Source organism: Rousettus aegyptiacus, unplaced genomic scaffold (assembly GCF_014176215.1).
Source record: "Rousettus aegyptiacus isolate mRouAeg1 unplaced genomic scaffold, mRouAeg1.p scaffold_m13_p_14, whole genome shotgun sequence".
Taxonomy (NCBI): domain Eukaryota; kingdom Metazoa; phylum Chordata; class Mammalia; order Chiroptera; family Pteropodidae; genus Rousettus; species Rousettus aegyptiacus.
This window is the reverse complement of record NW_023416289.1, coordinates 34,160,745-34,173,393: the sequence shown is the minus strand read 5'-3', so window position 1 is coordinate 34,173,393 and position 12,649 is coordinate 34,160,745. Positions and strand designations below refer to the sequence as shown.

The window sequence follows — 12,649 nt, the reverse complement described above, 5'->3', positions numbered from 1 at the left end:
GTGATCTGGATCTTCTGCAGGAACTTGCAACAGTTATCCAGTTTGCAGCAAGTCTAAGGCTGAATTGATCTGACTGCCATTGTCTCTCTGAGACCCCATCCCACCCTACCCACGAATGGCCCCAGGGGGTTCATTGACAGTGAACTGCCACAGTTCTGCCCTTCCCCTCCCCTAATCTCCTAATCCACATAGGCAACAAACTTTGGCTGGCACAGGGTGGGCATTCCACGGAAATCGACTGCAGGCAGACCTTTGATGCCTGCAAAAGTTGCAGGAAATATTGTGTCCAGGTAGCACAGAGGTCTGTGGGAATGCCCCTGACAACAGCTGGTCTCACTGTGATCTGTGTCTACAGTGAGAATGCCCAGGCACAGAAGTTGCAGCAAAACCAAGGCTGTATTGGCCGAACAGACTTTGTCTCACTGAGACCACAGTTCACCCAAGCTATAAAGTGCCTGCAGCCCATTGACAAGCAGCCTCTTATGCCCTGCTTGGCTCTAAGATTGAGCAGTTAGCACAAGCAACAATTTTTGTTAGTGCAGTGAGCTCATTTCAAAGAAAACAGTTGTGAACAGACCATAGCTGCCTATATGAGCTGTGATGTGATATCTCCTAAGAGGGTTGCAGGGGTCTGTATTGGCTTGATGGCCCTTGACTCCCTGAGCTCCTGCCCCATCCAGTACACAAAGTGCCTGCTGCACATTGATAGGCAGCTGCCCCTGTTCTGGGGTAATGCATTTAGGCCCAGGGTGGGCAGCAGTTGACCTTACTATGAATAGAAACTTGTATAGCAAACCATAGAGACAGTGAGGGCACGTAAACTGACATTGCAGCGGCAGGGGGAAATTTACTCACTAGACCCAGGAGATTCCCAGGGCCCCTGCGCCACCCATTACGCATATCACGCAGAGGCTCATCCAGTTTCAGAGACTTACAAGTAACTGATAGGCAGTATCAGGCCTTGAGGAGCACTAGTCCCTCTGCTAAACCACCATAGGTCAGGGATGGGGGATAACCGAGATTTGCCTACAGCACTGTCTCTTCTACTTATCTATAGATCCAGAATGGACAACAACCATCAGTGGATCGCTTTGTAGTTCTCACCGGGTAGCCCTGAGCAATCAAAAGCAGCAGCTGACCTTGGCCTATGGGGGAGCCCCTCCCAAGAGACCACAAAACCAATGCATCTGGAGGCTGGCACCAGACCACAACAGAGCAACTCCTGACTAGCTCCGGTGGTGATACACACAAAGGGTGGTTGCAACAAGTACACAAGCCTGCTAGGGCAAATCTCACTCAGTGGGGTCAGCTCCCACACAACAACTCTTATCCTGAGGGTGCAGCCAATGCACTCAATTAGTCAGCCCGAACGTTAATACAACCTACTGATCTACAAACAACAGCAAAGGCTTGGTGGCAACAGAAGATCACACACGACCCACACAAAGGTCCTGTCTAGAGCTCCTGGCACAAGGGATCCTGGCACTGGGCCACACAGAACACCTTCCACATTAGGCCATCTGGCCAAGACTGAGAGACAAAACAAATATTCCTGACACATAGAAATGAACATAGAGAGGCTAATAAAATGAGAAAAAAAACATGCCGCAAATGAAACAACAAGAGAAAACTCCAGAAAATAAGCTAAATGAAATAGAGGCAAACAACCTACCCGAGACAGAGTTTAGAATAACGATGATAAGGATGCTCAACGAACTTATGGGGAGAATGGACGAGCACAATGAGAACCTCAACCGAGAGATAGTAAGCATTAAAAAGGACATAGGAACCATAAAAAAGAACCAGACAGAAATGAGGAATACAATAACTGAAATGAAGAATACACTAGAAGGATTCAACAGTAGATTGGTCAAAACAGAAGATTGAATCAATGAATTGGAATCAAAGTAGCTGAATACACCCAATCAGAACAACAAAAAGAAAAAAAATTTAAAATGAGGATAGTTTAAGAGACCTCTGGGACAATATGAAGCATAAAAATATCCAAATCATAGGAACAACTGAAGAGGAAGAGGGAGAGCAAGGGATTGAGACTGTATTTGAAAAAATAATGACAGAAAACTTCCCTAACCTGGCAAAGGATTTAGACATACAAGTTTGGGAAGCACAAAAAGTGCCAAACAAGAGGAATTCAAACAGACCTACACAAAGACACATCATAATTATAATGCCAAAAGTCAAAGACAAAGAAAGAATCTTAAAAGCAGCAAGAGAAAGGAAGCTGGTTACTTACAAGGGTACCCCCATAAGAATGTCTGCTGGCTTTTCAATGGAAACTTTGCAGGCCAGAAGGGAATGGCAAGAAATATTCAAAGTTATGAAAAACAAGAACCTACAACCATGGATACTTTACCCAGCAAGGCTTTTGATTAAAATGGAATGTGAGATCAAGAGATTCCCAGACAGAAAAAAGCTTGTTGGTGATGAATTCCTTAAGGTAATTCATCACCAACAAGCCAGCATTACAAGAAATGTTAAAGGGTCTTCTATAAAAAGAGAAGGGATAAAAAGAAAATAGAAATAACAAATATGAATAATAAAATGACAGTAACAATGTACCCATCAGTAATCACTTTAAATGTAAATGGATTAAACGCTTCAATCAAGACATAGGGTAACTGAATGGATAAGAAAACAAGACCCATGCACATGCTGTTTACAAGACTCACTTCAGATCAATCGACACTCACAGACTGAAAGTAAAAGGATTGAAAAAGATATTTCATGCAAACAGGAATGAAAAAAAAGCTGGAGTAGCAATACTTATATCAGATAAAATAGATTTCAAAACAAAGGCTATAATAAGAGATAAAATAAAGGGGCATTACATAATAAAAAAGGATAAATAAATCAAGAGGACATAACCCTAGTAAACATATATACACCCAACATAGGAGCACCTACATACATAAAGCAATTATTGACTGACATAAAAGGAGAGATCAACAGTAATACACTCGTAGTAGGAGACTTTAGCACCTCATTGACACCAATGGACAGATCTTCCAGGCAAATAACCAAAAAGGAAAAAATGGGGCTAAAAGCTACACTAGAACAGATTGACTTAGTAGATATTTTCAGAGCATTTTACCCCAAAGTAGCAAAATATACATTCTTCTCAAGTGCACATGGAACATTTTCCAAGACAGACCACATGTTAAAACACAAATCAAGTCTCAATAAATTTAAGAAGATTGAAATCATATCAACCATCTTATCTGATCACGATGATATGAAACTAGATATCAACTACAAGAAAATAAAAAACATGGGAAAATATACAAACACATAGAGGCTAAATAACACGCTACTAAACATAAATGGGTTATTAATGCGATCAAGGAAGAAATCGAAAGATACCTAGAGACAAGTGAAAATGAAAACACAACAACTCAAAATTTAGGGGACACAGTGAAAACAGTTGTAAGAGGAAATTCATAGCAATACAAGACTACCTCAAGAAACAAGAAAAAGCTCAAATAAACAATCTAAACTTACAGTTAAAAGAACTAGAAAAAGAACAGCAAACAAAGCCCAAAGTGAATAGAAGGAAGGAAATAATAAAGATCAGAGCGGAAATAAATGAAATAGAGTCTAGAAAAACAATACAAAAGATGAATGAAACCAAGAGCTGGTTCTTTGAAAGGATAAAGAAAATTGACAGACCCTTAGCCAGAATCATCAAGGAAAAAAGAGATAGAATTCAAATAAATAAAATCAGAAATGAAAGAAGAGAAATAACCATGGACTCCACAGAAATACAATGGATCATATGAAAATACATTAATAAATTGGACAATCTGGAAGAAATGGACCCATTCTTAGAAGCATACAATCTCTCAAGACTGAGTCAAGAAGAAACAGAAAATCTGAACCAACCAGGGTTGTGAGAGACACCTGCAGTCCTGGAAGGATACCTAGTGCTTGGAGCAACGAGGTCATCAGAAGGGAAGGTGGACTTGCACACAAGGTCACACTGCAGGGAGGGTACACACGCCTTACCTAGTCTGGGACTTCTTGTTCTAGGGACAAGGATAAGAAAAAGAGAATAGCTGATAACACAGTGGTGGCCTTGAGGCTGGATTTGGGAGTTGGCTGTATTTTGTAATTACTAACCCGATAGTAACCAATAATGATATCAAAGCCAGCTTTGTAAGAGAGAGAATAAAAAGCCATGGAGACAGGAGTGGAGGATGCTAGCATTGCCATTCATCCCCTCTCTCTTATCCATGTTAGTTAATGCATTTCCAGACTCTGACTCTTCCTAACCGTCTCTGCAACAACCAGTTACCACCAATGAAATTGAATCAGTAATCAAAAACCTCCCAAAAAACAAAAGTCTTGGACCAAATGGCTTCATAGGCAAATTTTACCAAACATTCAAAGAAGAATTATCACCTATTTTTCTCAAACTATTCCAACAAATTTAAGAAGGGAGAAGGCTCCCTAACATCTTTTATAAGGCCACCATTACCTTGATTCCAAAATCAGGCAAAGACATTATCAAAAAAAAAAAAAAAAGAAGAAGAAGAAGAAAAGAAAAGAAAGAAAAAGAAAAACTATAGACCAATATCTCTTATGAACATTGATGCAAAAATTCTCAAAATAATAGCAAACCTAATTCAGCAACACATTAAAAATATCATACACCATGATCAAGTTGGATTTATTCCTGGGATGCAAGATTGGTTCAATATCCGCAAATCAATTAATGTGATACACCACATTAACGAATTGAAAGATAAAAACCATATGATCATTATCAATAGATGAAGAAAATGCATTTGACGAAATCTAGCATCCATTTCAGCAAAGTGGGAATAGAGGGAACATACCTCAACATAATAAAGAACATATGACAAACCTACAGCTAACATACTCAATAGAGAAAGGCTAAAAACATTTTCCTTAAGATCAGGAACAAGACAAGAATGCCCACTTTCACCATTCCTCTTCAATATTGTATTAGAAGTCTTAGCCTCATCAATAAGACAAGAAAGAGAAATAAAAGACATCTGAATTGGAAAGGAAGAAGTAAAACTCTCATTATTTGCTGGTGACATAATACTATATATAGAGGACTGTAAAGATTCCACCAAAAAACTGTTAGAATTGATCAATGAATTCCGTAAAGTAGCAGATTACAAAATAAATATTCAGGAGTCAGTGGCATTTTTATACACCAATGATGAACTTTCAGAAAGAGAAATTAAGAAAACAATCCCATTTACAATTGCATCAAAATCTATAAAATACCTTGGTTTCAATTTAACCAAGGTAGAAGACCTGTTTTCAGAAAATTATAAGTAATTGAAAAAAGAAATCGAAGAAGATACAAACAAATGAAAGCATATACCCTGTTCATGGGTAAGAAGAATCAACATTGTTAGAATGGATACTATGCAAAGCAATCTGTAGATTCAATGCAATACTCTATCAAAATACCAATGGTATTTTTCAGAGAGCTAGAACAAATAATCCTAAAATTTACATGGAGCCATAAAAAACCCCGAATAGCTAGAGAAATCTTGAGAAAGAAGAACAAATTTGGAGATATCACACTACCTGATATCAAACTATACTACAAGGCTACAGTAATCAAAACGGCATGGTACTGGCATAAAAACAAATACTTTGATCAATGGAACAGAATAAAGAGCCCTGAAATAAATTCACGCCTATACGCTCACTTAATTTATGATAAAGGAGGTAAGAATATACAATGGAGTAAAGACAGTCTCTTCAATAAATGGTGTTGGGAAAACTGGACAGATACATGTAAAAAAAAGAAGCTGGAACATCTTCTTACACCATATACAAGAATAGACACAAAATGTAACCATAAAAGTTTTAGAAGAAAACATAGGCAGTAAACTCTCTGATATTACTAACAGGAATTTCTTTTCAGATATATCTCCTTGGACAAGGGAAACAAAAGAAAAGGTAAACAAATGGAACTACATCAAAGTAATAAGTTTTTGTACAGCAAAGGAAACCATCAACAAAACAAAAAAACAAACGACTGTTTGGGAGAAGATATTTGCTAATGATACATCAGGCTTCAAAAGGAATAGAATTCTGACACTTGCTACAAGTAAACCTTGAAGACACTATTCTAAGTGAAATAAACCAGTTGAAGGTATGTTTTGAAGGGTATGTTCCCAGGATGAATAAGAGAGGCTGATGACATCAAATACACTGAATTTATCTTTTGGTCTATCCAGTTCTGGCTTCACAGAAATAAGACAGTTGCTAGTAAGATTGGTGCCATTTTGTGTGGTTTCTATACCTAAGGAGGAAAGATAAGAGGGAAAAAAATCAAAGAAGCCACTTTGTAGACACAAACATGGAAGTAAACTCTTTCCCACCTTTCTAGTCCAACATGAAACCTACTACCTCCTGGCAAAGCCATGCTCTGGCCGGATCCTGGCAGAACACACCAGAGAATTCATTTCTTCATTAACTTACTCATACCTCTCACAAAAGTTTATTGATTGTTTACTGTGTACCAGGCACTGGGAAGGCATAGGGTGAACAAAATTCACATTCTAATGGGGTTCCTAGACTCTCCAGCTAGAAAAGCGGGCAATGGAATTAGGAGAACCTGGACTTGGAAAGAGTCTTCAGGGACTGCAATTATCCCCGAGACTCTTTGGAACCTGATAAGGCACGTGAGTTGGAATCTTTCCTCACTAAGAGGAAGTTGGAAGGATTGGGCACTGAGAAGTCTCTGCTTTTAGCTAAATTGAGAACAGTCTGATTACTTTGAACTCTCTCATCTCAGAAATCTTGATCTGGGTCTTGTTTCTGTTCCAAGAGCTCATCAAATTCTCTTTTTCTCCCAACACTGAATCTGGATCTTCGATTTTGAAACCAAACCTAATGAATAAAACAAAACAAAACTTGTTAAAGCAATTGAAGGCATGGAAGCCTCACCATTGCTTTTTTCAGAAAGAAATGGGGAGAGGGAGGTGGTTCATTGTGGCCCTAATTCCAAAATTATTGATATTCCACGACTTTTGGAAAAGTCTATCAATTCTGAAGATAAAGCTCAAAACACCTAGTACCTTCATGGTCTAGTGATGGGTTTCAGTTCATATTCTGAAAGTCCCCATGATCCCTCATTATAAGAGCTGGTCTAGCTCTAAAGTACCACACCTATATTGCAGCTTTTCCCTGTGCTTGGAAGTCTTTTTCCATCTTCCTTTCTCTAAAAAATGCTATTTTTTTTTTTACTTAACCCAGGATAGAGTAATATCTATCTAAGAAGGTAGTTTCTGTCCCACAAGACATAATTGCTACCCTTGTGCTCACAAATTACATATACATATGCATAGTAGCTGTACATATTAATACACTATACATATTATTTTGTAAACACTTGTATATTTATATATCACATACAGACACCTACTCCACACTGCTGACAGAATTATATTCCATTTTAAGATTGATTTAGCAGCAGTGAATCCTTAGGCTAAATGTTTGTGTGGGGTTTTTTTTGAGGGGTGGAGTGTCTATTTGTTTGTTTGTTTTAGATTTTTTATTTTTAATTGTAGTTGACATACAATATTCTATTAGTTTCCATTGTACAATACAGTCATTTAACATTTATATACCTTACAAAGTGCTCACCACAAGAAGTCTAGCAACCATCTGTCACTGTACATAGTTATTATATTATCGACTCTATTCCCTATGACATCCCCCTGACTTATTTTATAACTGGAGGTTTTTACTTCTTAGCCTTCTTCCCCTTTTATGTCCATCCCTTATCCTCTCTCTCTGGCAATTATCAGTTTGTTCTCAGTATCTACTGAGGTTGTTTCTGTTTTGTTGTTTGTTTGTTGTTTTTCAGATTTGAGCTAAAATAGACTTTAGCCAAGTGTCTGGCTCATATCCATCATTCATTCAATAAATTCTTTAGTGTCATGTTCCAGTCACCATTCAGAGAGTAATCAATACAACATTGACTATGACAGAAAAGAACTAAAGAAGGTGAGAGAGCAGACCATGTGGGCTCCTGGGAATAAAATATACCAGATGGAAAAAACAGCTTCTGAAAGTCCCTGTAGTGGGCATGTGCCTGGCATGCTGATGAACAAAGAGTTCAAGGGCGGTGTGGCTTCCCTTCTCATTAACTCCATTCTTGGGAGAGGAAACAGTCAAATTCCTCATCACTTACTTGGACTCTTGACTCTGGAACCCCAATTTCCTTAGCAAGTTGCTCTCTGGAATCAATCCCAGGATAAGGGTTGTTCGTAAATGCTGAGATAAGGGTGTATAGCTGGAAGGAAGTGTAGCTGGTACGACACCGTCTATCTCCTCTACCTAGGAAAGGAGTAAGATTGTGGGTCAAGAAACATTTCAGACATCAATTTACATATTCAAAGAAGGAACCCCCATGTCCCACCATCTGCATCTAATTTGGAACCTGTTGCCTCTCATTGAGAGGGCCTTATCCCAGCCTATTCCAGGAGATTTCTGTAGAAAATGCAGTGTATGGCTGGGTTGTTGGACTTCCATGGAAAGAGGGTATTTAGGGAAAATTCATAGAAGGTCCATGGACATATGGGGAAGAATTCCTAGGGGCCATGCTGAACCATTTGCCAGGACAAGACCCTGACCAGGAGACGCTGAGGGAGAGAACATTCTTTTTCCACTCAGAGTAGTAGTTGGTTCCACTACTTCAGAGAGGTGCTTAGATGCCCAAGGAGCTCTGCTGGGGGACAGAACTGGAGCAGGCTACTTACTATGAATCTTGTCTTCAGAGCAATCTTGGATTTGGCTTGCTTCAGAGTCCTTCTCAGGTTCTAATCTTTTCTGAACTCGGTGCCTCGCTCTTCGATTCTGAAACCAAACCTAAATAAGGGAGAGAAAACGAGAGGATTAAACATGTGTGTCATCTCAGCCCCATCATTGCCTTTCTCCAAATGGAGTCATTCTTACCAGACCTAAGCTCAGGATTATTACTGATACCTGTCCCCTTCAACTGAGTGTCAGGTCAAAGCTTGGCATTTAGCCCCTTCACAATCAGGTCTTGGCATAATTTGTTACAATCTTTATAAACTAGTAAATAGGTTTTGCAATTATTATGCATTTAACAAACAGTTCAAAGATAACTTTGCTAGATCTAAAACAGAAAGCAACAAATAAACAACAAACAAATTCATAGACACAATGATATGGTGGTTACTAGAAGGGAAGCGGGAGGATAAAGAGGGTAAAGGGGGTCAAATACATGGTGACAGAAGGAGACTGGACTTGAGGTGGTGAGCACACAGTGGAGTGTACAGATGTGGTATTATAAAGTTGTATACCTGAAATTTATGCAACGTTATTTACCAATGTCATCTCAACACATTTAAAAAAAGAACCAGCTCAACTATTCCCTCTTCTCAGAATGTGTACCTACACACTTCCTCCCTACTCCTGTGAGCTCTTTTATCCTCAGTGTCCATATTTGTGAGGTGAAACTAAGAGCAACATTCTTATGAGTTCATTCTGTGTTGATCGCAAATTTCCACACAAGCCCTCAGCACAACACACTGGTATGTAATATGTGCTCATTTATTGGTCCCCACCACCACTACCTTCCTTTCTACTTCTTGTCTTGGAGATGTCTTGTAACTTACCTGGATTCTAGACTCTTCAGTGTCGATTTCTAAAGCAAGCTTTTGTTTGGTGGCATAACCTGGGTAAGGTTTTTGGTTGAATGCTTTGATGAGGATTTTCAATTGATCTTCTGTGAATTTGGTCCGACTTCGTCTATGATTCGTCGCTGTGGTCTCTGTGGAGTGTTTTTAAAAATATTTTTGGAACTAATCCTGTGTGTCTACTATTGACAGCAATGGAATCCACCAGAACCCACCAGGAAAGAAATCTCATATGATAAACACACAAGGATGATTATTGAACTTCTCTAGCTGATTTGAATGCCTTGACTCAAAGGTGGGGCACGGGGCGGGGGAGTCAAGGTCTTGTTTACAAAAACCATGAAAAATTGCTGTGTTCTGTTCATAAGGATTAGGAACAACATCTGTCAAGAAAATGCATGCAGTATGTCATTAAAATTATGAAGATCTGAACCCATAGAAATGAGAATATATGATACAGGTACCATTAATTGTTTTCCAGCATTTCTGGTTAAAATTCTCTGGTGCATATTGATTTATTTTGAAGTCTATTGCTCTCAACAGCAGACACACAAGCTCAGTTCCCAAAGTATTTTTTAAAACACTATGGGGAGAACAAAATTAATTTAAAAAGAATTCCATAATTTCAGTAGAATTTTCAAATAGGGAATAAACACTACATCACATGATTTTAGATATGAGACGCCTCCTTGAAGTAGCCAAATCTGGAAAGCCATATGTTCATTTTTAGAACATATGATTTTGTAGCAGAATTAGACTTAGTGAGTTACTGGGGATGTCAGAGATTCAGTTGGAAGCACAGAGCTGTGCCCACAGGTCGAGATTTTGATGTACTGAGTTGCTTTGATTGGCACCCCATAAAAAAACAAATTCAATCTTACTTCTTTTCTATCTCTGGTACAGTTTTGCAACATTTCTCAGATCACTTTCAGAAAAGTCAAAATCCACATTTATTCAAAAGGAAAATCCGGTGAAAACTGCAGCCATGGCTACCCATTACATTCCTTCAGCAAAGTAAAGAATTATGAATTTGGATTCCAGTCTGTAAGGATGCTTGGTTCCTCTTGAACACCTAAATCTGCAATTGCATACCAGCCCACTACCCCCTGGTCTATTATACTTCATTGAAAGAGGAAGATTAACTTTAACATCACCCATTGATCCTCTTGAATCTTATCAATCAGGCCCTTGTCTGTATCTTTGACCTCATCACATATGCTGATCTACTTGGCTTTACACCCTAGACTAAGTGTGTACTCTAGCCACCACGCCTAACTTCTTTCTCTCTCCCAAGCAAACCAGCTTCTTCCTACCCAGAGCTAGGTACTCGTTCTTCTTTTCCTTCATAGCTCTTTCCCCAGTGATGGACTGGCTTGCTCCTTTACATCACTCCGACCTCAACTTGAGCACTGTCTTCTTAGAGTCCTTGCCTGTCCCACTAGTCTAAGATAGCCCACGCTCCACACCATGTTATCTGGCTTCACCTTGTCTTATGTCCTTCAATAGTCTCATCTCCATCTAAAATAATCTTCTACATGTTTACCTGTTTCTGTCTGTTTTCCCTCTCTGGTATGACATTCTACAAGACACGTTTGTCTGTCTTGTTCACTATGGAATTCCTAGTCAATAGAATTAGGATCCCTGCATGATTTATGAGACCCAGTGCAAATATTCCAAGAAAATTATATTCTAATAGGAATTCTAGGCCCCTTGCTCAACATGTGTTAATAATTTGAAGATAACAATAGCACAGCATTAAACCAAACACAAATCCCCTCTAAGCCCAGGGCCCAGACGACCATGCCTGGCACAGTAATATTTACACCAACATAAAGCTTGAATTATTGAAAATACTGACAAGAAAAAAAAAAAACCCACACATACTCAAACACTGCAAAATAACTGTTCCTACTCCAAACCAATTAATAAAAGTTTAATCAGAAATTAAGAGAAATGATGGTTTGGAGAGAGAAGTTCCAAAAGGTCTGTAATAGAATTTACTGATGGCAGCAATCTGTCTGAGGTTGGCTTTAGGGTTAAAATCCTTACAGGTCCTCATCCATCTTGTACCTTCACTTCTCAGCTCCTTGACTGTATGTAACCACTCTTAGGAGGAACATTCCTGCAGAGTAAGAAAGCTTAAATGGAACCCCAAGCCTTTAAGTATATAAGAAGACCCAAGGATTTCTAAAGTAACCCAGACCCCATAAGGTGTGGGAGATGGGATAAGCATGTTATTAGTGCTTCCTGGGACACTGTCAGGTAGAGGCTCAGAGGGGAGGAGATGAGAAAGAGCTAGAGACAGATGGAAGATAAATGAGGGAAGCAAAGAGATAAGAGTCAGATCTCTCTCTTCAACCCAGGATCCATGTTTTATCCGCATAAGCTAACGGTTCATTCAGAGCTATATCAAGATCCAATCCAGTTCATCTCAGGCTCCAGGGCACAGACCTTGGCATCAAGGTATAGCTTGGCAGTTCCCCTCCTGTGTCTATGTTCTAGAAGACTTGGCACATGTGCATATATGGTTAATGCTAATGGAAATTCAACAACAGTGTTGGTGGTAGTGAACATTTTAAATGTCAAACTTTAGGAGTGTAACTAATTCAGTTGTATGTGACTGAGGACCAGATAACAGAAAGAAACTTGAAAATTGTTTCACAATTTTTTTCTCTAGAAAATATCCCTAGTTCACTAATTCTCCATTGTTTTGGCCTCAAGACCCATTTACACTCTTAAAATTTAATGAATACTCAAAGAACTTTGGTTTTACCTTAAAAAAGTAAAATAACATGTGTTTAATGTCTAGTTTAAGAGAAGAGGTCTGGATTCTTATGTCTGCTTCTGGATGTGGTCTGTTGTGATATGTTCTTTTGGTTGAAGAATATGAAGCAAATTCAGCTTCAGACAGATATGTAGTTGGAAAGAGAGCTGTTTTAAAAGCCTTTCAGATCATTGTTGTTACTCTCCTT

The 12,649-nt window shown here is 38.8% G+C and overlaps 1 protein-coding gene across 1 annotated transcript in view; it reads right to left on the bottom strand.

Moving 5' to 3' along the window:
- Positions 1-6,801: 6,801 nt before the first annotated feature.
- Positions 6,802-12,649, bottom strand: part of DUXA (double homeobox A) — a 16,874-nt gene continuing 11,026 nt past the window's right edge. Inside the window, exons 2-5 of the mRNA XM_016129348.2 lie at positions 9,657-9,811; positions 8,775-8,883; positions 8,207-8,352; positions 6,802-6,900 (exon numbers count right to left, since the gene is read on the bottom strand). Of these exons, the coding sequence (XP_015984834.2) occupies positions 6,802-6,900; positions 8,207-8,352; positions 8,775-8,883; positions 9,657-9,811 (509 nt within the window). The remainder of the gene's footprint in view (positions 6,901-8,206; positions 8,353-8,774; positions 8,884-9,656; positions 9,812-12,649) is intronic.